The 25,525-nt window shown below is 41.8% G+C and overlaps 1 protein-coding gene across 1 annotated transcript in view; it reads left to right on the forward strand.

Moving 5' to 3' along the window:
* Window positions 1–23,572, forward strand: part of TRAPPC12 (trafficking protein particle complex subunit 12) — a 53,507-nt gene extending 29,935 nt beyond the window's left edge. Inside the window, exons 7-12 of the mRNA XM_054180011.1 lie at window positions 2,375–2,447; window positions 4,990–5,063; window positions 13,944–14,042; window positions 19,917–20,017; window positions 20,803–20,890; window positions 22,653–23,572. Coding sequence (XP_054035986.1) covers window positions 2,375–2,447; window positions 4,990–5,063; window positions 13,944–14,042; window positions 19,917–20,017; window positions 20,803–20,890; window positions 22,653–22,895 — 678 coding nt within the window. The 3' untranslated portion in view covers window positions 22,896–23,572. The remainder of the gene's footprint in view (window positions 1–2,374; window positions 2,448–4,989; window positions 5,064–13,943; window positions 14,043–19,916; window positions 20,018–20,802; window positions 20,891–22,652) is intronic.
* Window positions 23,573–25,525: the final 1,953 nt, after the last annotated feature.

A 25,525-nucleotide genomic window follows, 5' to 3' on the forward strand; every position in this document is an offset into this window, starting at 1 on the left:
CAGACACTCCTCACAAGACCTATTCTTCAGATCCTTCACCAGTTCCATTGCCTTTCTCTGGACATTCTCCAGCATCTCAATGTCTTTCTTGGAGTGAGGGCCCCAAAATTGAACACAGTACTCATGGTGTGCAGGGGGACACTCAGTTACCTGGCCCTGCTGGTCACACTATTCCTGATCTAGGCAAGGATGCTGTTGGCCTTCTCAGCCTACCTAAGCAAGCTGCTGTCTCATATTAAGCCTTTGGTCTGGGGAGTATTTGTCTTGAGGCCTTATTTGATGAGTTTGTGGAAACAATGATGGATCTGCACCAATCTGAGTACCCAAAAAGTTACAGCTCCAGAAGCACCAAAAAAAACCAAGAAAAAACAGCGGTCATATGTAAAACTGGTGTTTAAAATGAATTGCAGAAGTGCTCAATCATATTTCTATTTATAATAGAAACAAAGATGTTTAGAACTACCCCATGCTGTATCACTACAACAGTTTACTCTCTGTGGAAAAGTGGGATGAATTGCTAGAACTAAACATGTCGTGCCAACTGACCTAGAAATATTAACTGAGGAACTTCCCAAATCATTAATATTGCTGTTAAACAAGTCTTTAAAAACTGGGGAAATGCCCAAATACTGAAAAACTGTGCATGCTGCTCCTATGCTTCAGAAGGGCAAAAGGAGATAAACCTAGGGAATAAAACAATTAGCCTCAAAGCAGCACCAAGTTCTGTTTTAATTATGTTGAGCTTGAGGTGACAGCTAGATACTCCCAAGCAATGTCACAGAACAGTCAATGCAATACTCTAATTGTATGCTACATTTTTCCTTTTTTTAATTTTTTTGTTGATAATGTTAGCACATTTTCAGAGAAATCCCTTGCCTTTTTAAACAAGGCAGCACATCTTGTTGATGAACACACCTTACTATGTTTAGAATTTGAAGAGGAAGAACTTCCAGCCTGATTGAGAATGAGGAGTCATCACTAGATGCTTTCCAAGGGAAAAGAAAGATCATGGGGTTTAGAAAACACATGACAAACTGATTTTGATTTGTGGGAGAGAACTGGTAGAGGTTTTTTCCTCTGGCAAAATGCCTTATTACACACTCAGAGTTTCACACTGGAATGTGGTGCTTTGGCATCTAAGTGATTTCTAAGTGGCTACACTGCTTGTGATGTGAACCTGAGATGCTGTTTGTGATCTCCTAAACTGCCTCCTATCAACCAAGCTACAGTATCTACTGCTATATGCTTATAGTCTCTCAAAAGTTGGTATTAGATGATCCTACAGGTCCCTTCCAACACAGACTGTTCTATGATTCTGTGTAAATCTGAGGTGAGCCCTCTGTGAACAAGGCTTACACTGACTTGATGATCTTTGAGGTCACTTCCAACCTTGGTGCTTCTGTGAATCTTGTTACCTTGTATTTGTCATAGGTTAACAATTGCCTCAGCTGACTTGTGCTTACTGCTGTTAGTTCACCATATCTCTCCTTACTTTTAAGTTCCTTGTAGCTAAATGACACCTAACTTCAAGCTTTCACTCTAGTCTGTGAATAGAGCTTCCTATCTCACAGGGCAGTTCCCTCCCCGCTAAGATGTCTAAAATAGGTGGCATGGGGTTTTTTTAAAAGGAGATTTCAAGCATTGTTCTATAACCAAAGCTGTAAATCTGTAACACAAAAAAAGGGATGATCTGTGGGCATCAGCAAACAAATTTGGAGAATCACTAATGGGATTAGAAAAAGCATTTCAAATGGAACCTTGCATATGTATTTTAAAAGTGCTGGAGATACAAACTTCGTTGCATATACATTTTCATTCTCCCAATAAATGTTTCATTAATACAACAATTTACATCATTTAAAATCTATAATAAATTTTAAATACTAATAATAAAAGCCAAACTTGGAGAAGGAAACTAAGAACTAAGAGGAGTACTTCATTAAAGATAAAAGGGGTGAAACCAGAGCCCATACTTCATGTGTGAGAGTCAGGAGGCAGTGGCTTTCTGTGAAAAATCATTTTTACTTTCTTGGTGGTCATTAATGTTCATTCTCTGGGGAGGTCATTAATGTTCATTCTCTGGGGAAGCATGTTTCATGTTTTGCTTAACACAATGCATATGTCCCTTGAGTGTGCTGACATTTAACGTTCTGGAAGTACCATAAACCTGAGCTCTAACATCCTTCTACTGTACAGTGGCTTTCCTGGTGCAGTAGATCTAGCTATCATTATAATCAGTAATTTTGAACTGTACCTAGGTGAAGCATTCCTTCCTGAATTGGTTTACATAGAGACTGTAAGTTGTAGATCATTTGCCTTAAATACGTAGTACTATTTAAACTTACATTGATGACTTTAAAAAAATTTACTGCAGATATTAGAAAATTTGGAACAAGGCTTAGCTGAAGATGGAAGCATGACTAACATTACACAGGAGAACAGACAAGGTAGGTATTCCTTACCCATTTCTTCTCACAGGCAGGGTGTTTTTTTTAATCACTTGCCTAAATATGCCAGTAATTTTCACAAGACTGCCCCAGACTTAAAGAGCCATTACAAATAATTCTTTAAACCAGTGTCTATATGGGAAGGTGAGGACCTACCTGTCAGAACTCTTCTGCCTGGTCTTCAGATTGACTCAATGTAAAGCAGCTTTAATGATTTATTGTATTTGACTTAAGACAGCATCTAGATCTGTCCTGAAAAAGTGAACACTCACCTGAGCAGCATTTGCAGATACAGCCACATGAATACATTTACTGCCCTTCTCAAAGGACTAGGAAAAAGAGAATTAATCTGATATTGAAGATTTATCTGCAGCACTTCAGGAGTTTCTGTTCTCTCTGTACATCTTGTATTCTTCTTGCCTCTGTTCTCCTACTTTTCCCTGTTATCTCCTTTCTCCTGTCATTACCCCATATTCTTTTCCTTTTTACCACTTTAAAACCAAGGCACTGATTCTCCTTTAAGGTACAAAGACTTTGTCCTATCTGTGTCATAATCCTATGTCCTGCTGTCTGCCTCACTGGTGAGTTTCTGGCTCCTTGGCTTTTCCTCTCCACTGCTGCTTTAGAGCTGAGATGAGCTCAGGAGGAGGTGTAGTTAGAAAAGCAGCAACTAGTAGTTACCAAGGGACAAGGTTGCTGAAAATTTGGAGAGATCTTCATATGTCTACTGTGAAGCTGCCTGTAGGTTTAAGACTGCCAAAAAGCCCCTGGGACCTCTGCAGAGACTCTTGACTGCTGTTGTCTGTGGAGGTCAGCCAGGTCTGCTCCCTGTCTGCTTCTTCACTGCATTTGGAGCTCCAGGAGGCTGATAATGGGTTTGATTTTTTTTTTTTTCATCTGAGACTAGCTGAAGCAAACCTTATTAACTTTATGTGAAGACAGCCTTAATTCATTATGAGGATTATGCTTAGCCTGTAATTTCCTTATTGCTGAAGTTAGAAGGTGCCTCACCAATTGACTTAGGCTGCAACCAGAGCACCTTATATACCAGGTTTTCACCAGGCAGAAGGATTTAGCATTGCACCACTTGTCTGGTAACAGATTCCATGAGATGCCCATTTTGCAACTTCTCAGTGTTCAGGAGCTCAAGCTCCTATTGAAATGAAGGGCAGTGTAGAGTACACAGTCCTTGACAAATAACAGGAGTCAATATCTAGTTTGTTAACGTCTAAATCCTAAAAGCTGCAGGTGGTTACCAAACTATGGGGACATGCAAAAAAACAGAGATTAACATAAGTGAAACAAGAAAGGAAAGTTATTTAATTATGTCCAGCTTTTACAGACGCCCACAAGGAAACAAACCCAGAAATATACCATAAAATAATTGCTCAATGTTTACAGCATCTTCTCCATTAAGAGCAGTAGGGCTCTGTGGTCATGGGGGAATTTCTAAAACAGAAGCCAGGAGCAATTAATGACTTTAAGGTGCAGCCTTGAGCCCCACATTATGCCCCTCTTTTGAAAAAGATAATTTGGAGAGGATTGAAGGAGTTTTTCCTTTTAGGAAAGGAGCAGACATTTCACCAAGCTCTTTTCTTATTTGTAATGGCATTTATGTGTGCTGAAAGAATTATCTGTGTGACCTGCCATGCTTTCATCAGGCACTACATTATTGATACAAATGAGTGGTCTCAGTTATCACAGTCTCATTGAAATGGCTTCTTCTCCCTTTCCTCCCCCTCTTTCAAATCATTACAGTGACCTTGGCAGCAGATTGACTGAGATACATGTGTTTTCCAAATGTACTGAGTTAATACTCTTAGTGTTTATTTCTAAGGATCAGAAGAATATTTCTAGCATTGATCTCTGGTACTGTAACACAGAAGAAAATAAGAATCCATGTGAACCATTCTCTCACAGCATCAGGAGTCTGTCTGCAAAGCAAGAGAGAGAAATCTGCTGCTGCAGCTTTTAATACTCCAGGATCACGGGGAAAGCAGACAGGCTTGGCAGATTTATTTTTTTTTTTCCCTAGCATCTCTCAAAGCCAGAGGCAAGCACAAGCAGTCCCAGACTCAGTTCTCACCCTGCATGTTTTGGCTCTGAGATGACATTTTAGCTGTGTTTGATTTCTGTGGGTTTTTTTCATTTATCACGTTTAATGCTGTAGATGACATGTTTTTAAACTGATATTTATAGTCACTTGAATCTTTTTATGCACCTTTTGTTCTGATACTGAAAACCATGTGGCTTCTTTTGGTGGTTAGTATTTAGCCTGAGCTCAAAGCCGAGCTGCTGTCTCTTGCTCTGTGTTGTTGCATTGTGTACGGTACCCAGAGCTGCTTGAGCAATTTCCTGGGAGAGATGCAGAATTTTCTGTCTGATGGTGCAGCACGGCTGAGAATTACAAATTCTAGGCTAAAACCCAGTGGTGTTAACGAGGGGAATCTTTCAAAATCATAATTCATAGGACCAATAATTGATGGCAAGAAAGAACCTCTAATTTATTTGTGCAAATTCACAAGCTGCTCTTATTTTGCAGCCTCTGTTCAGCTGTGGAGGTCACGTCTGGGCCGGGTGATGTACTCCATGGCAAACTGTCTGCTAATGATGAAGGTACGTGGGTGGCAGCAACTGCAGAGGTACCGTATATTCCAGAAGAGAATGTCAGAGGAAGTGCAAGAGAATTACTGGTGCATAGATAAAGGAAGGCTGCTTGACTGTACGTGAAGGTTTTGCTTAGTGAAGGATTAATTAGACTTAATAATGTCTTATTCAATAGATAGCTGTTTGCCGTAATGTTCTTGGGAACATATCTCTACTTATTTCTCCCCAAATCATCCTAGAGAACATGCAATAGCAATACAGGATTTGCATTTTTTTTAAGTGAATTTTTCAAACACTTAACTAAATGCTGTAATTAAAAGCAATTATGTGCTCTATTTCAAATTGTGCACTAGGAATTTTGCTCTGTTTGTGAGGATTAATAATACTGTAGCCTTTCTATGTGATGAAGATCCAGAACATCTAAATACATCCTCTCTTGTCAGCCTGTCTCAGCTGAAGATAAATCTTCTTTCAAGTTTAAACTCTCACTATTGGGTAGGGATGGAAGAGAAAGTAATAAAAGCAAAAGTAACTGGCTTCCACCATTTGGGTTGAAAAATCCCTTGATACCTCCTTACTTCTTTAGCCAAGCCTGCTCCATTTGGCACAACACTCTTGGCTTCTTCCTATATTCAAGAAATAGAAAGGGAACTTCTGCCGTTCACCTCATGGTCAGGGAAACAGGCATCACCATTCTTGCAGCAAACTGGTGTTGTCCTGAGGGTACCTACTTCACAAATCAATTAGCAGAAGCAGCCTCAGAGCAGAGCTGTCAGCAGGATAATTTTCACAGGCCAAGATTCACACTGTTCACTCTGCTCTTTGATTGCCCATGGTCAAGCCAAACGTGACCCTCTGATGTTTACTGGGCTACTTCCCAAACAGAGAGCCATTCTTGATATTATAATACCTCCACAAGCATGCAATTTTTAGATAAGATCCAGTTATTAAGAATTAGTAAGCATTTGTGTTTTGAAGTAGGTACTTAACACAGTTGAATATTTTAAGGAACTTTGTTTTTCAAAAAGGGAGTGGAGAAAAGCAGGAGTTGCCATCCCAAATGAAGTAGAGTATGTAAATAAGACAATGCTGGCATCATGTTTTCTAGAATTTCGCTTTGCTTTTGTCTGTGAACTTCTTTTTAATGCTTTCAGTGTCTTTTCTTCTTGTGTGCACACAAATCCACATGCACGCACAGTCCTCACCTTTCTTCTGTTCTGGTCCCGTTAGTGCTGTTTTCTTCTTGTATAGAAATGTGTTTGTGAATATTGATTATCCCCTTTTTGGAAATGGTACTGCAGCTTAGGTGCTTCTAAAGACTAATTCTATTTAGGGTCCTATAACTGCATGCTGATAATTACTTCCCTACAAAATTGGTGTATCAGTGCATTAGCTATGGAGTAGTTGTGAGTCTGTTTTCAGAAATATCCCTATAATGGAGCAGTAAAGAGTTTTTAAGGAAGCTTTTTCAAACCAAGTATCGTCCTGCTGCAGTTAAAATCAGAGTAGTCCAAGAAGTTACATTTTCCTGTGTACGTGATGGATCCTCTGTGAGAGAATTGTATTGATTATTTATAAATATAATCTCTTTAAGACCATTCTAACATGCAGCAGTGCTATAATCATCTCCACCTGCTAGAGTATTCAGTATGAAACTATTCAGATAATCTTTCAGCATAGTTCTGTTACTTCACAGTTAAATGAGCAGGGTTCCACATATTTTAATTTACTGTTGCATAATATACTTTTCTCATTGTGTAATACACTTTTTAAACTGCATTTGTTGTTATTCAGGTATTTCAAGTGTATGTAATTTTTTTTAAAGAGGGAAAAAAAAAGAACCAAAATTGATTTTATTCTCCAAGTCAGTGCCGTCTATTGCCATCTAGCGAACACTTACAATATTGCAATAGGGTCATGTTTTGATCCTCAAGTACCATTAGGTGAATGGAGTAGTTTGTGTTATTAGTAGATTGATAATAAAAAACTATTGAAATAAAACTATGTGACATTGGTATATAAAAAAATTTAACCCCAAACAATAAAACACACACATGGGGGGAGGGGAGAAGAAAAGGGGGGAAAAAATTATTATCTTACTTTAACTAACCTCTTTCTTTGACCAAAAAGACTTCATCAGTATTTAATAGGGAATAATCCTATCAGGATTGACTCTTGGAAATAAATTTTAAATCCCCACTTTGGTTAGATGTAGAGCAGATAAGTATTTAAATCTATTTCAGTTATCTTCAATTCTAAGTTTATTTCATGTCATATCTCTTCTGCATTACTTACCTGACTCAACACTGTTTATGTAGCAAAACATTTTTTTTGCCTTTTTAAATATGGCCTCACTAGTTTCGTAGGTAAGTGTCTCATTAAATTCCTGAGGTGGAAGGATATATTATTTGGGAGGTGGTGAGTGAGATACAAATATGTGGTTCGTCCAGATTTGTGCAGGAAACATATAGTGGAACAGAAAATTAATCACAAGTCTCCTTTACCCAGAGATCATCTTTCCTAGCTACAGAATTCTGCCTGCTGTGTGCCTTTATCTGTGTGACCAATAACAGAGTTCAGGAGCAGTTTAAGGCAGTCCTATACAGATCTTTTCCTGATCATCCCCTTTTCTTTGTACAGCATTTCTTGAATGTATTCTAGCTTCCCTCCATGCATCACTAGTGGAGTTAGCCAAGTGACAAAATCAAAGGAGTGGTGCATCTCACTCATACCAACTGAATCAACATTTCCAGTTGCATGTGAACAAGGGACTACTTAAGGGAGGAGGTGGAAATACAGCAGGAGGGGAAGGGGAGACCACACAATGTGTCGCTTGTGTTTTCCAAGAAGCACAGACTGAAGTCACTATGAATGCATACCCTAACTATAGCAGCACAAGAGAATATTCATTTTACATGCCACTGATGCTTTACTTCAACAAACTAATTACAAAATGTCTGTCATTTTACTAAATCACCATGGAAGTGGCTTGAAAGTTTTTGAAGTTATTTCCATCTGAACTAAAACCACTTTTGACACTGTCTTACCAGACTTACCTCTCTAGGGAATAAACACTTAAAGTACTTCCCATATATATTCCAAATGCAGTCTAATTAAAGGCACAAATTGCACTTTTTAGACCTCTTCTGTGTTGTCTTAGCTGTTGCAGAGCTTGCCTTTCCTTCATAAAAAATAAAAGCATTAGAATTGATTTTAATTTGGGTCTAATATAATTAAACCTGTACAATGAAGGAGGTAACAGCTTGTACTAATGATGCAAGGGACTGATGCCTAAGGACTTTGGTTCCTCTATGATGTAAAGGAGAAAGGCTGCATGAATCATCATGTCTTTTGCCTGACTGTGGATTCATAGCACTCTGCTTTCATAACCCTTCCACAAGTGTGCTAGAGAGGAGGATAAGTTGTCCTTCTCCTCTCTTCCCAAAATACAGGATTTATGAACTTTGTATAACTGATTTTTAGTCTGTGGTTTATTGAAGCTACTCTCAGCATCCTACACATCATTTTGTGCTTATTTCTCAGTGTAACTAATAGTTTAAGTACTTCAGGTGGTGGTGAGGGAAACGTGTGTCATGCAGTGTCCATGAAGGAAGGTGTTTTTCTGCTGCAGTGCATCAAAGGAGAAACAAACCCCACTTGCCACTTTTGTGCGAAGAAAATCCAATAGCTTACTAGAACTCTTTTGGAGGAGTATATTTCATGTTAACTCTGACCTTTCATAAGAAAAGATTCTGCATTAAAACATAATAGGCCACCTCTTACTCGTATCCTGAGCTGTGTAATTTCAGTCCTTCTTTTGGGATCTTTTGTGAAGGTGTGGAAAATCTGAGGACTTGCAATCTTTAGAAATCAAAAAGTATTATCTTTAAATCTTAAGATCACAAGCTATAGTCACTGGGTTTTTCTACATCTTACTTCTCACAACCACAACATGTATCAGCCAAGATTGGCTCCTCTGGGAGGGTGTCTATTTATCATTGTCACAGACAATTTTTCATATACCCTGTCATATTAGCGAAGCTGGGAAGGAAAACAAAGTCTTCAGTAGATGAGAGCAATTGTAAAATATGCTCCTTCAGAAGGAACTGTCAAATAAGATGCTTTTATAACTTACTGTGTCACATGTAGGATACTCCAGAAATCACACAATGGTGTGAGGGGAAGAGTAAACGCATAAAAAATTCACTGTGGGATCCTGGAGTAACTACAAAATGAGGTTGGTTTTAGAAGTAAGCCTGTGATACTGTGATAACGTTCTACAGTTTCATCCTGGGGTCATCCTTGCCTGGGCTTAGGGGTAGCTGTGAACATACAGCAGTCTCTTTTCCTGTCCTGGAAGAACTGGATTGCATGCCTGACACAGGTACTGCAAGGCATGGGGTAAATAAGCACAAATGTGCTGTCATGTGGAAACAGGGTGCCATATCCACAGATGCAGTGTGCAGACTTCACCTCTACTATCAGATTTTAGGAGGTGTGAATGTTTACATACTCCCAGTTAGAATGCATACGGGGATGTAGAGTCACTTGATAGGGCATGCAAAAGGAGAAGAGAGCTGTTTGATTGACTCTAGGCCAAGTCTGTGTAGCCCCTCAGAGTGGACCTCCAAGACTGCTTGTTCCCAATAAGGATAGCAAAAAAAAGGTCCTGCAGAGTGCCTCCTGGGCTGTTTACTACTTTACTACTATGGAACTTGTAATTTCTCTCATATACAGATCAGACTCCAAAGACTTTTCTTGAGTTTTAGTGTGTATGAAATAGTTAGTATGTTCCAGACAGTGACCTGGTAGAATCATACAATGGTTTTGGCTAGAAGGAATGTTTAAAAGTCATCTAGGCCAGCCTTCCCTGCAATGAGCTGGGACATCTTCAACTAGAGTGGGTTGCTTTGAGCCCTATCCAACCTAACATGTTTCTGGAGATGGGGCTTCTACTGCCTCTCTGGACAAAGTGTTCCTGAGTCTCACCACCCTCAGTGTAAAATATTTCTATCTTCTATCTAAATCTCCCTCTTTTAGGTTAAACCCATAACTCCTCGTCCAGGTCCAGCTGAAAAGTCTGTCCTCATCTTTCTTAGAGGCTCTTTTAAGTATTGAAAAGACACCTTAAGGTCTCCCTGGAGCCTTCTTTTCTCCAGACTGAACTACCCCAACTCTCTCGCCCTATCCTCACAGCAGAGTGGTTCCACCCTTCTGATCATTTTTGTTTCCTCCTCTGGACTCACTTCAACAGGTCCATGTCTTCCCTGTAGTGAAGACTCCAGAGCTGGACACAGTGTTAAACCCTTCTAAGCAGGACCTCGGGAAAAGAAATTGATTACACATGGGGCATGCTGCCTCCTCACATTAAGCAGGAGATGAAGAGAAAATACCTTTACCAGCAGCTGCGATCACATTAGGGAAAAATTAAATGAGTACTATAATTTGACCAAGAAAAATGGCAGGGTAGAGAGTATCCCAAAATGTCTGCATTTTGAAAGATTACTCTTTGATGTCTTTTGCTTCCTAACACCTACTCCAAATACTTGTCTTAAGCTGAAGGGCAAGAGCTTCAGGAAGCACCAAATTAGTACAGCAGAGAGTCTTCTACCTTTGCATATGCCTGGCTTTTATAAGCAAAGACAGCTTTTCTCTGCTTCTGCTCAGGATTTCTCCAAGAAGCTATAGCTAAGGCTAGCACAACCCTGTGCCCATGAATGTATCACAGTATAACCAAGGTTGGAAGAGACCCCAAGGATCATCAAGTCCAACCTGTCCCAACAGACCTCACAACTAGACCATGGCACCAAGTGCCATGTCCAGTCTCTCCTTGAATACCTCCAGGGACGGTGACTCCACCACCTCCCTGGGTGTACTTACAGCACGTCTTTCAGTCAGCGCAGAGCACATGCAGAGTTCCTCAGGTATGCCTGCCAGAGACCATATAGCCAGGCTCTAAATATTTACTGCCCTGATGACTGAAGTTCTGCAGTTTAACCATGCAACACCCAGACTGCAGGAACCAGCCACATGGGCAATTCTTTTCAGTGGGAAATGGACCATGATTTTGTTTCATCTTCTGTCACTGGTTGTTATCTGCAGTGTACGGTTCCGTTTGGAGCAGGCAGATCTCAGAGCTGACACTTGCCAGCACAGTCTTTGTCACTTGGAGCAGTGTCTGGAGTTCAGAACCAGTTCACCCCTCACTTAATTTTAGCACAAATCAGCATTCTAAATAGATTACCTGCTCATTTTCCTTTTATCTGGTGTGGCACAAAGGAATAAGGGTTTGGGTAGAAAGACAGAGGTTTTGCTTCCCTTGGCAGTAGTGTGGTGGTCGGAGGCTGTTTAGGGGCCAGCGACCACGAGATAATTGAATTTTTCAGTATTCAATCAAACTAAGAGGGGCAGCAACAAGACCTCCACTCTGGACTTCCAGAGGGCAGACTTCAGGTTGCTCAAGGAACTAATTCAGAGGGTTCCTTGGGAAAAAGCCCTTAAAAATAAAGGCATCCAGGAGGGCTTGACCTGCTTCAAGGAAGAACTGAAGAAGGCGCAGGAACAAGCTGTGCCAATGTGCCGGAAGAGGAGCCGCTGGGGCAGACGGCCAGCCTGGTTGTGTAATGAACTTTTAATAGAACGAAGGGAAAAAAAGAGGGTATATCACCTTTGGAAGAAAGGTGAGGCAACCCATGGAATGTTTAAGGATGTAGCCAAATCATGCAGGAAGAAAATTAGGGAGGCAAAAGCACATTTGGAGCTTAAACTGGCCTCTGCTGTGAAGGACAACAAAAAGTCCTTCTATAAATATATTAATAGCAAGAGGAAGGGTAGGGAAAACCTCCACTCCTTGGTTGACATGGAGGGAAATGTTGTATCAAAGGATGAGGAAAAGGCAGAGGTACTTAACACCTTCTTTGCCTCAATTTTTACTAGCAGGACAGAACGTCTTCCAGACAGCTGGCCTGCAGAGCTGGCAGAAGGAGCCAGGGAGCTGCATAGTTTCCCTGTGTTCCAAGAACAGGTGATTGGAGCTCTCCTCAGCCGCATGGATCCCCACAAGTCCATGGGACCAGATGGGATCCATCCTAGGGTGCTGAGAGAGCTGGCAGATGAGCTGGCCAAGCCGCTCTCCATCATTTTCCTCCAGTCCTGGCTCACTGGAGAGATCCCAGATGACTGGAAGCTTGCCAATGTGATACCCATCCACAAGAAGGGCCGGTTGGATGAGCCAGGGAATTACAGGTCTGTCAGTCTGACCTCAGTGCCAGGCAAGATTATGGAACAGGTCATCCTGAGTGCAATCACACAGCACTTAGAGGATGGCCAAGGGATCAGACCCAGCCAGCATGGGTTTAGGAAGGGCAGGTCCTGCCTCACCAACCTGATCTTCTATGATCAGGTGACCTGCCTGGTGGATGTGGGGAGGCCTGTGGATGTAGTCTACCTGGACCTCAGCAAGGCCTTTGACACCGTTCCCCACAGCAAACTCCTGGCCAAGCTGTCAGCCCATGGCTTGGAGGGGAGCACACTGTGTTGGGTTAGGAACTGGCTGGAGGGCCGAGCCCAGAGACTGGTGGTGAATGGTGCCACATCCAGCTGGCAGCCAGTCACCAGTGGTGTGCCCCAGGGATCAGTGCTGGGCCCCATGCTCTTTAACATCTTTATTGATGATCTGGATGAGGGCATTGAGTCCATCATCAGTAAATTTGCTGACAACACCAAGCTGGGGGCAGGAGTTGATCTGCTGGAGGGTAGAGAGGCTCTGCAGAGGGACCTCGACAGGCTGGACAGATGGGCAGAGTCCAATGGCATGAGATTGAACACATCCAAGTGCCGGGTTCTGCACATTGGCCACAACAACCCCATGCAGTGCTACAGGCTGGGGTCAGAGTGGCTGGAGAGCAGCCAGGTAGAGAGGGACCTGGGGCTGCTGGTTGATGGTAGACTGATCATGAGCCTGCAGTGTGCCCAGGCAGCCAAGAGGGCCAATGGCATCCTGGCGTGCATCAGGAACAGTGTGGCCAGCAGGAGCAGGGAGGTCATTCTGCCCCTGTACACTGCACTGGTTAGGCCGCACCTCGAGTACTGTGTCCAGTTCTGGGCCCCTCAGTTTAGGAAGGATGTTGACTTGCTGGAATGAGTCCAGAGAAGAGCAACAAAGTTGGTGAGGGGTTTGGAACACAAGCCCTACAAGGAGAGACTGAGGGAGCTGGGGTTGCTTAGCCTGGAGGAGACTCAGGGGTGACCTTATTACTCTCTACAACTACCTGAAGGGAGGTTGTAGACAGGCGTATGTTGGTCTCTTCTCCCAGGCAGCCAGTACCAGAACAAGAGGACACAGTCTCAGGCTGCGCCAGGGGAGGTTCAGGCTAGATGTTAGGAAAAAGTTCTATACAGAGAGCGTGATTGCACATTGGAATGGGCTGCCTGGGGAGGTGGTGGAGTCGCCATTATTGAAGGTGTTCAGGAGGAGACTTGATGGGGTGCTTGGTGCCATGGGTTAGTTGTTTAGGTGGTGTTGGATTGGTTGATGGGTTGGACGCGATGATCTTGAAGGTCTCTTCCAACCTGGTTTATTCTATGTATTCTATGTATTCTAAGCTGAAGAGTAGATGTCCAGATTTTTCATTCTTGGCATTTAGCTACAAACAGAACATGATCCAGCTGGGGGAAAAAAAAAAATTCCCTATCTGTGCAGTTGTAGTCTAAGTGAGAAAAGACCAGTCTAGTCAGCTACTAGTGCCTGCAGTGATAGGTGGAAATGCTGTCCCGCTCACAACTTGCAGTGCCTTGAATTCCGCTTGAACAGATCTTTACAAAGAAAGTGACCTGAAGACTGAAGAATACTGACCTCAAGTATCTGCTTATGTGCTTTTCACCCCATAGGACTACGTGCTTGCTGTAGATGCTTATCACACTGTCATCAAATATTACCCACAGCAAGAACCTCAGCTGCTGAGTGGAATTGGAAGGATTTTCCTCCAGGTATGCATTTTATTCTGAATCTACTAGATGATGTTGGTGTTAACAGTTAAGTAGTGAATAATTGTTGCATTAAAAGTTCATCTGTTTTTATATAGAGTGCATCAAATTGTAGAGGCTGTGGTCAAAACAAACAAACAAACAAAAAATCTGCCATGTGACATTAGATCAAATTGGGAAATATAAAGCACCTATCCTATTTAAAGTGCACACATGGACATTAGTGAATGTGCTGTAGGAAATTGTGCTAAGAATTTAGTCAAAGAGCAGCATTCTGCTTTCCCTAAAACTAATGGCAAAAGCTCCCACTGACCTCAGTGAGCCAGAGCTTCAGGAAAAATCAGATTTCTCACTGCCTCAAACTGCATGCAACTCTCAGTCACACTGTAAAACGGGCATCTTCATCTATAAAAAATCTTTTGTCTGAGTTATATCCCTGAGAAGACCAGGGAGGGCACATTAAAAGAAAGAATAGGACTGCACAAGTACAATACATTTTTATTTAGCTATGTACTTACTATAATAAAATAGAAAAAAAAAATCTAAGTTCAGCAGTACTTTTGGTGTATCAGAAAATGATGCATCTAAAAAATTTGTATGCATGTTTTAATTTTTAATACAAGTTCTTTGCAGTTCTTTCACACTTATGGTACTGGTATTTCAAACTCTGCTTTTTCTTATTTATCATAAATCTAATTTTGAGTCATAGAGTATGTACAAACAATATTATTAGTGCCATTCATGTTATCCAATTCTATTGAACTGGAATAATTTGGTCTTGATAGACAATTAAATCATTAATATTATCTGGTTAAAATTGTAGAGTGTGATTCAAACTCAGTTCTGGATATTAAGTTCTTAGCACAAGCATGTTTTCACAGTGTGGCAGACATTTATCTTTAGAAGACTCTGATTTAAAGTGGATCTCCATCACTATAGAGTAATAATATTGTCTTTGCTGTGTGCATGAATTAGTAGCTAATAGGCAACCAGGTAATCAGGCATATTAAAGAATGGTACTGGAAACATGAACATGAGCCAGTGTGTGCCCAAGTGGACTGTATCAGGAATAGTGTGACCAGAAGGAGCAAGGGAGTGATTTTTTTTTCCCTGCACTCAGCACTGGTGAGGCCACAACTTGAGTCATGCATTCAGATTGGGGACCCTCATTACAAGCAAGACATTGAGGTGATGGACCAGGTCCAGAGAATAGCAACGAACCTGGTGAAGGGTCTGGAGAACAGGTCTTGTGAGTAGCAGCTGAGGAAACTCAGGTTGTTTAGCCTGGAGAAAAAGAGGCTGAGGGGAGACCTTCTGTCTATCTACAACTCCCTGAAAGGAGGTTGTAGTGAGGTGGGGGTTGGTCTCTTCTCCCTAGTAACAAGTGACAGAACAAGAGGAAATGGCCTCATGTTGTACCAGAGGAGGTTTAGGTTGGATATGAGAAGAAACTTCTTGACCAAAAGGGTTCTCAAAGACTGGAATAGACTCCCCAGAAAGGTGGTTGAATCCCCATCCCTGGAGATTTATCATACTGTTGAAAAATAGCACCTTATTCTGGTCTTATTCTGGTTCTGGTCTTACTGGGAAAACAACTGGGCACTTTACTGGTGCTGCCTTGCTGCTAAGAGTGTCTGCCCTAGTGTCAAAATCTCTGATCTGCTCATACCTCTGTTTGCTGTCAAGAGATTCTCACTCTCAGCAGGAATGCACTTCTTAACTTTGGAAAGAATTATATCTGTCCACTTTCAAAGTGGTGCTCATGGGCTCCATACAGTCACTCAAAGTCATTGACCTCCAGGACACTAGCTGTGACAACAGGCCTGTCGTATTTAGTGGGTTTACTGGACAAAACAAAAGCCAGTATGAAGAGGTAATGATTTTCTTTCATGTCGTCCAAGGTAGCAGTTAATAAAAAGCATCACTTCTAAATTGATGTCTTCCTTTCTTCTAGCACCTTAAGGAGAAAATTTTTTATCGTTTACCACATTGACCTTTTTGTGACAAAATCTTCAGCTCTGGCCGTTGCAGTAGATGCAAAATTTTGATGTATTAAGAGAAATAAGAAGTGTGCAGGTACAGAAAACCATGATGTTCAAATTAAAGAGAGAGAAACCTGTTGGAGGCCTGGGCACATGGTTTCAGTAAGATCACTGCATGCTTTGCACACTCTGTTGACAAGGCACTCAGTGAAACCATAAACCATCTTGCAGGGAAAATGGGACAGCAATATTCTTATGTTCAAACGTCACAGCTTCTCAAAATCAGGTAGTGATTCCCAAATAACCTCAGATTGTTTTCTTAACTTTGAACATCATCCAGGAAAGGCACAAGGGAAGCCAGACTTTAGTTGCTTATCAGCCACAGGTACTGTTTGACATGTATGAAACAAAGCAATAATGAAGTGTAAGTTCAGGAATTAATTAGATACAAAAGGTATCATTTTTCAACCTATAAAATCTTAATGTGTGTATCATTGGGGTCTTTTGAGCTTACTAGTGTAAGGCACCATGTCTCTTCATGAGGCTGGAAGAGCCCTAGATCTGATACAGCTGTTGCCTTAACGTAAGTGGGAAACTAGGAGGAGAGAAATGGGGAATGCAGGAAAAGACAGAGGCTATCACAGAGAAATCTTCAGAAGTGGCTGACCTGTGAAACAGAAATTCACATAAAATTGGGAAACTTAATAGATTTGAGTCTCTAGGATATTACTGGATGTTGCTAATAAACCATGTTTGCTGGCTGAAATTAAGTAACCACATTAAAGAGTTTAGAAAGTGGAAAGCTGCCTGAGCTCTGCCATACAGAGCTGAAAGCAGTAAGTAAATCCTAGGAGTAAGTGAGAAAAATAATCTTGGTTTCCAAAACAAACAACAAACTTTAGTGTATAGTACATTGGAGGCTCCTTGTCAGAGGACATGATTGTTTGAGGTTAACAGAGGAACTTTTATTCGAAGTGCTAATTATTATTAGATACCGAAGTAATGTTTTCAAGACTTAAGTTAAATAACATTAAATTATGAAGAGCACTTTAAATATTTTACCATTTTAATGACTAATTAAAACTAATTCTTTATATTAAGTGTTCTTCCCCCCAAAAAAAGTCAACTGTTTCCCTGTCTCAGAGGGGGAAAAAATGAAAATTAAAAGTTTGGCATGTTTGCTGAGAAGATAGAAGATGCTGCTAAGAAAGGAAAACTCTTCCTGATCACAAATAAGGTGTGATTTAGTCTCACAGCACATTAGATTTAAACTCATCAAGCTCCCAGTGGAGCAAACTGGTAGTGTGCTTTAGAAATTGATTATTTTCATGGTTAGGGACTTCCTTCTAATTTCCAGGCTAAAAATATTCAAGGACGGATTCATTTACACTTGTGCCAGCATTATCCTTTAGTTAAATGTAATTATTTTCATGGTGCTTTACACCTTTAGTGGTATTTATAGAAAGAAATTGTATCCTTTGTCATTATAACTGAATGTGTAAGTTTTTAGAATGACTCATTTTGTTCTGAGTCAAGTTACTTAACATCTGAGAGAAATGCATCTGTTTCTTCAGACAGACTATTAATGGGTATTCTATAAATGCTTTGGTAGTTGGACAGATCACAGGATGTTAGGGGTTGGAAGGGACCTCCGGAGATCTTCGAGTCCAACCCCACTGCCAGAATCTAGCACAGGTCACACAGGAGTGCATCCAGACAGATCTTAAAAGACTCCTGAGAAGGACACTCCACAAATTCTGTGGGGAGCCTGTTCTAGTGCTCCTTGATTGTTACAGTAAAGAAGTTCTTCCTCATGTTGAGGTAGAATTTCCTGTGCTGTAGTTTACATCCATTGCCCCTTGTCCCATCACAGGGTACAAGTGAGAAGAGGCTGTCCCTTCCTTCTTGACAGTTGCATCTTTGACAGTTTTTGATGTTCACTTGGATCATCTCTGAAAGACAAAGAAGAATAATTTCTTTATGTTGTCAAGGGAGAGAAGTAGTTAGAAGTAAAGCAGTATCTGTTACGTCAGTGATGTTAGCAGAGCTTTGGATCCTGTCACTATGATACTCCCATAAGCAAATTAGGAAGAATTCTAGATGAAACCTTGAGATTGGTGTTTGCTGTGTCTGAAAAATGCACTGGGATAGCCATTCACTGGAGGACTGGAAGGACTTGCTGGGTGATCTTTTCCACAAGGATCCCTTGCAGTGGGTTTACTTTTCAGCTAGTTGGTTGTGTGATGAAATTAGAAATGGGCTTGTAAAATGTACCAAGGGAGTAGTGCAGATACTGTAAGGGCAGGATCAGAATGCAAAATAATCTTGGTAAATTGATAAACTGAAATAGTGTATCAGCTGTGATGGAAACAGCAAAGGCAAAACACTACTAAAGACTGAGGGTAATACACAAATACAGAATGGGAAACAAGATACTGCTCTGTGGAAAGAGGTTAGGCAAAGGGGAGGTAAACTACACTTTGGTAAACAAATTGGACTTCCAAAATACTGTGGCATGAAAGCAAACTTTATACTCAGATGGGAAACATGAAGTAATTCTTCCATTCTCAGTGCTGGTGAAAGATCAGTTGGAGATCAGCAGGCACCCAGGGAGGATGTGAAGTATCAGGAGAGAGTTCAGAGAAGAACAGCAAAGTGTTACTGATGAGAAAGGGCTGAACACTGTTTTGCTTGAAAATTAATTCTGATTCTAGAAGAAACATAGGAGGAAGTGCAATAAAAATGTTCATGTGAAAGGCTGTTCAAAAGAAGGACTTGTGTTATTCTCCTGGACCGCTATGGATAGGAGGAAAAGTTGGGTTGCAGTAAGATAGACTGAGAATGTATTGGTAACACTGCAGGGGTGTAGGAATTCTGCAACAAGTTTCCTGTAGAAGCTTTGTAATATTCACCACCTGAGAGCTTTAAGGAGACCTCAGCACATTTCCCACAAACATTTTTGGTAATGCTCCTGAACTAGTTTAGGTTTACTCATTTTGATAGATTCGTTGTACCCAGTACTAAGTTTTCTTCTCCTTCCATCTATCCAGCCCCAAATTACATGAAACCTCACCAAAAGAGTGTATCCTTCTACAAAATGTGTGTTGCTTAGTTATCAAAGAGACCTTTTCCCAAGATTTATTTAATTTTTTTTCCATCTCATATAATAATGTATGTGACGTACCCTTCCCTTCCCTTCTAGGAATCCTCTTCCTCCCACATAAAACCTGTTCTTCTCTATGCCAGCCTTCAGATCCCTCATTCCTTCAGCCTGCATGAGCCACTCATCTCTGTGTTTTTTCATCTGCAAAGGGACTGTCTCCCTGGTACCCTCAGTGGCCCATTGCATTGGAGTTTTCTCGGGCATATTTTGGTGTGATGCTCTGAAGCTACACAGTGCTCCTGGCTAGGACCACATAAGCTGTGGGTTAATCACGCAGAGGTCCCACCTTAGCTACCAGGGAACTGTCTTCCAGTTCTCCTTCCTACTGACAGCTTCTCCCTTGTAGGCCATGCCTCTTGTCACTTCCTGCAGTCTCCCTGGAAGTAATCCCAATCTTATCTCATTTTCACTTAACTTTATAAACTCTGGACTCAGTTACAACAACAACAAAAAAAAGCCAAATGAGGAGGTGGGACACTCACGCCATACAGCCCACGGGAGTTCCACAACACACAGCTAAGAAACACTGCCTTAGTTAAAACCTCCTGTGCTTTTGCTGTTTGCTTGATGTGGCTCTTCAAATACCTTCTTTGCTAACAGGTTTTAGGCAGTCAGCTTGGTACCAAACGATGAGATAATGGACTTCAATCAAGGTGTCCATGTTCCTAAACTTTGTAAGCTGCATCTCCTTTCTTCTTCTTGTGGTAACTTTCTTATGGTTTTACTGTCTAGATTGGAGACATCAAAACTGCAGAAAAATATTTTCAAGATGTTGAGAAAGTGACTCACAAATTGGATGGACTGCAGAGCCAAATTATGGTTTTAATGAACAGGTAGGTAATGTAACACCAACATGAAGCTTTAAAACCGAGTTTTGCAAAGTATGCATTGTGAGCATTAAGCAGCCCTGGACACAAGCCTGTTCTATTTCTCTCTTCTGTCACAAGACTGAATGGCTTACAGATCCTGGAGGTGGGTGTTACTCAGTACAGGCTTGTTACCTGGATTGAAATTGGGATCCTTCACTTGACTGTACAAAGCTTTTTCTCCTTCCAGGGGCTGTGTATTTTTCACTCAGCTTTTTCAATATACATTTGCTTAAGTAACTCTGAGGAGAGGAGAAGCTATTTAGGGGACCGTATCCTATAAGGAGACCTGATAGTAAAATTACCACCTGATAGTTTCAAAGGCTGATGGAACACATTGTAGTAAATGGAGCTGCATGATGTGGGGCTGAGTTTGTAATGGTTAGCACCTTGACTTAATATATTTAGGAAATACTGTTCAAAAGTGCTCTGAAAATTATAGAGTGTGGCTAATTTAATGAAGGGAAATAATTTCTGGAAGAGGGTGTCTCTGCATTTAAATTAATAAAAACACAGTGAAGACTGTTGCTTTGGTAGGCAGAATATCTAATAGCCAGATGATCCAAGCTGTCATTCCATGTGTCCATAAATCAGTCTCTCCTTGCTGGTTGTAATTACCCCGTGTAGAGCAAATGTCAGAAACTCTCACATCTATAACACAAAAAATAAAAAATGGTGTCCATTCTTTTTAAAATCTATTATCACCTTGGGGTTTTTGAGGAGAACTCATTCATATGTCACTTACTTTCTAGAGCATTTCTCCACCTTGGTCAGAATAATTTTGCAGAAGCTCATCGATTTTTCACAGAGATTTTAAGGATCGACTCATCAAATGCTGTGGTAAATCTCCAAATTGCTACATTTATAATGAACACCTAAATTATTCTCATAATGCTGCATGCCTGGACTTAATTAGTACCCAGAATATGCTTAGAGCTTTATAGAAACATTGGGTGTGGGATGTGTGCCAAGGGGCTTTTAGTATATGTAAGGATAAGATAGAAAATGGGGTGGGAAATGCAAAGCTAATCTGTATGAAGGGGATGGATACTTAGGCATGCATATAGAAATTCCAGAACATTATGTTTTACAGGATCTTCTCAAAAGCACTTTGATTTCATTCACAGTTTGTAGTGTAGACACTTGTGTCAGAAAAGGAAATGGCAGCTGCCAAGGTCTAGAATATTAACTTCATTTCACACAGCATTGAGGGGATGACATTTATAACACATTGTGTATCAGAGCCTTGGATTCCCATCTCAAGAAGAGATGAGAGAAAAGCTGTTTGTTTATTTATTTGGGGGATTTCATAGAATTGTTTCAGCTGGAAAAGACCTATTAAGATCATCCAGTCCAGCCATCAACCTAAGATCACCATGACCCTGTTCCAAAATGCCATGTCCACACATTTCTTGAACACTTCCAGGGACAGCGACTCCACAGCCTGTTCCAATGCCTGACCACTCTTTCACTGAAGAAGTTTTTCCTAATACCCAACTTAAACCTCCCCTGGCACAATTTCACTATTTCCTTTCACCTGATACTGGGGAGAAGAGACTGATCCCCACCTCACTCCAGCCTCCTTTCAGGGAGTTCTAGAGAGCAATGAGGTGTCCTCTCAGCCTCCTCTTCTCCAGACTAAACAATCCCAGTGTCCTCAGCTACTTTCTTGTAAGACCTGTTCTCTAGTCCCTTCATTAGCTTTGCTGCCCTTCTGTTTCCTCATTTGGCAGCTTTCGGTGCATGGTCCTAGCAGAGTGCGCCCAAGAGCCGCAACACATACCCCCAGCAGCCTGATCCAAGGCCATCTAGAGACTGAGGGCCTGAGTTGAAGCTGCACAGGAATCACATCATTTTGCAGGCTGTAACGAAGGAGGAATTCTAAATTGTGGGAGAGCAGTAAGGTTTCCTGAAGGGAGAGAAAATGAATTTGTTCTGAAAAGGCTGTGTTCTTCCTTTGTCTGCAACTTTTAGACAGTGTGAAGGTTTCTGCTGCTAAACATGTTACATGGCTTTGTACTGAGACAATCTTTTTGTAACTCATAAAACCTGTTTTGTGTGGAGAAGAAAATGGAACCTGACTTGATCATTTATGACGTATTTAGACTGTATCTGCTGAATTTACTTGAAGTCAGTTGCAGATGCCTTTGTGAGAAGGTAATTCCTTCCTGTTGCCTATGTGGCTCTTTTACATGTAAGCCAGGCAGAGAAATACTTCTGAAGAGAGAGTGAAGTCATTAAAAGAAACCTGTGAAAATGAGAGCATAGAATTTCTGAAATCTGTTTCAACTGACTTTGAAAATTAACTAATGTCCTGCGCTATTTATATTTTCATTTAGACTTTGTCTTGTAAGAGTTTCAGCTCTTGGAAGTCAGCAAGTCCTAATGGCACAGGATATAAATCTTGAGAACAACAAGAGGAAAAGGATTGGATAATGTATTATCGTTACATGCACACACACAAAACAGTCATTCTTGCCACCCAGTAAATCTGCTCTAACTCTAGATGCCAGACTTCTTTTTTGTCCTCTCTCATCACTTGTCAATACCCACAGATGGGAATAAATAAATAGGTGTGTATTCAAAATGTCTTCTTTTCTAGGCTAATAACAACGCTGCAGTTTGTCTTCTTTACCTGGGAAAACTGAAGGACTCCCTCCGGCAGCTGGAAGGAATGGTTCAGCAGGACCCTAAACACTACCTGCATGAGAGTGTGCTCTTCAACTTGACAACCATGTATGAACTGGAGTCATCTCGCAGCATGCAGAAGAAGCAGGCACTGTTAGAAGCTGTAGCTATCAAAGAGGGTGACAGCTTTAATACTCAGTGTCTCAAGTTAGGATAGTTCATTTCCAACTAATTTTCTCCAGCAAGGCTAGGGTTTTTTAATTGTATATACTCCTGCTAATGTGTAAATGTAAAATAAAATCCATTCAACTATGAGTATTCAGTGCCATTGCTACAGAATCTCTTGTCTCTGACAGCCTTGCCACTGTGAAGACTTTGGGCTGACCTACCACCAGTCCCTACAAGGCTACTGCTGCTCAGTTATTCCTCATTACAGTGGACAGTATACTATGCATGGGTCCCTCAAGACCCATTGATGAGATGCAGCCACAGGTCCTGAGGCAACTGGCAGATGAGGTGCCTAAGCCACTACTTTCCATTGTATTTGAGATGCTATGGTAGTCAGTGGGAACTCCACTGGACCAGGAAAAGCAAACATAACCCTCATTTTTAAAAAGGGAAAACCCAGAACTACAGGCCAGTAACATCTCACCTCTGTGAGCAGATCCTCCTGGAAACTGCCAGGGCACGTGGAAAATAATGAGGTGATTTGTGGCAGCCAACACAGCTTCACTAAGGGCAAATCGTGACGGACCAGTTTGGTGGCCTTCTGTGACAGCACCACAGTGTTGGTGAGTAAGGGAAGAGCAACTGCTTTCATCCACCTGCACTTGTACAAGACATTTGATGCTATCCTGCACAACATCCTTGTCTCTAAATTGAGAGAGATGTGGATTTGATGGATGGATAATGAATTGGCTGGGTGGTCACCCTCAAAGAGTTGCAGTCAGCAGCTTGATGTCCCAAGTGGAGACCACTGTTCCTCTGGGGTCAGTACTGGGACTGGTGCTGGTTAATGTCTTTGTTGGTGACAGGGGCAGTCAAGGCACCCTCAGCAACTTTTGTCAATGACACCAAGCTGTGTGGTCTGCTTGACGTGCTGGAGGGAAGGGAATCCATCCAGAGCAGCCTTGACAGGCTGGAGTAGTGGGCCCTTGACAACCTCATGAAGTTCAGCAAGGCCAAGTGCGAGGTCCTGCAGCTGGGTGAGGGCAACCCCAAGTACAAATACAAGCTGGGTGATCAGTGGATTGAGAACTTACAGCCCAGAAAGCAAATCACACTGTGGGTTGCATCAAAAGCAGCATGGCCAGCAGGTCAAGGGAGTGAATTCTCCCACTCTACCACACTCTTGTGAAACTCCACCTGGAGTACTGTGTTCAGTTCTGCCCCCCAGCGTAACAAAGACAAGGAACTGTTAGAGCAGGCCACAAAGCTGATCAAGGGGCTGAAGCGCCTCCTCTGTGAGGACTGAGAGAGCTGGGGTTGTTCATCCTGGAGAAGAAAAGGCTCTGGGGCAACCTTGTGGAAGTTTTACAGTATTTAAAAGGGGACAACAAAAAAGGTGTGGAAGAACTATTATAGAGAGTAGTAATAGGACAAGGGATAATGGTTTTAAATGGAGAGAGGGTAGATTTAGATTGGACACGAGGCAGAAATTCTTTACTGCAAGAGTGAAGAGACACTGGAACAGGTTGCTCACAGAAGGTGGATGCCAGCTCCTGAGAAGTGTTCAAGGCCAGGTTGGATGGGGCTTTGAGCAACCTGGTCCAGTGGAAAGTGTCCCTGCCCATGGTAGGGGGTATTGGACTAGATGATCTCTGAGTCACAGAATCATTTCAGTTGGAAAAGACTCTCAAGGTCATTGAGTCCAACAAATTAAGGGCAAAAAAAAAGAGTGGATCATCTTTGGAAGGAAGGAATGGTTACCCATGAAATGTTTAAGGATGTTGCTAGGTCACGTAGAAAAAAAAATTAGAGAGGCAAAAGCCCATTTAGAGCTTAGACTGGCCACTGCTGTGAAGGAGGGGCAAGGACAACCTTCACTCCTTAGTGGACATGGAGGGGAATATTGTAACAAAATACGAAGAAAAGGCAGAGATACTTAACACCTTTCTTAGCTCAATTTTTAATAGCAGCCAGGCAGAAAGGGAAGTCATTCTGCCCCTGTACTCAGCACTGGTTAGGCCACACCTTGAGTACTTTGTCCAGTTCTGAGCCCCTCAGTTTAGGAAAGATGTTGAGTTGCTGGAATATGTCCAGAGAAGGGCAACAAAGCTGGTGAGGGGTTTGGAACACAACCCCTGTGAGGAGAGGCTGAAGGGGCTGGGGTTGCTTAGCCTGGAGAAGAGGAGGCTCAGGGGAGACCTTATTGCTCTCTACAACTACCTGAAGGGAGGTTGTAACCAGGTGGGGGTTGGTCTCTTCTCCCAGGCAGCCAGCACCAAAACAAGAGGACACAGTCTCAAGCTGTGCCAGGGGAGGTTTAGGCTGGATGTTAGGAAGAAATTCTTCACAGAAAGAGTGACTGGCCATTGGAATGTGCTGCCCAGGGAGGTGGTGGAGTCACCATCACTGGAGGTGTTTAGGAAGAGACTGGATGAGGTGCTTGGTGCCATGGTTTAGTTGATTGGATGGTGTTGGGTGATAGGTTGGACTTGATGATCTCAAAGGTCTTTTCCAATCTGGTTAATTCTATTCTATTCTAATTACAAAGTCTGGTGTCAAACCATGTTCCTCAGCACCACATCTCTGCATCTTTGAAACACCTCCAGGGACAGGGATTCAACCACCTCTCTGGGGAGCCTGTTGCAGCTTTTGAGAACCCTAATGTTTAACAGTCCCTTT

Source organism: Dryobates pubescens, chromosome 3 (assembly GCF_014839835.1).
Source record: "Dryobates pubescens isolate bDryPub1 chromosome 3, bDryPub1.pri, whole genome shotgun sequence".
Taxonomy (NCBI): Eukaryota; Metazoa; Chordata; class Aves; order Piciformes; family Picidae; genus Dryobates; species Dryobates pubescens.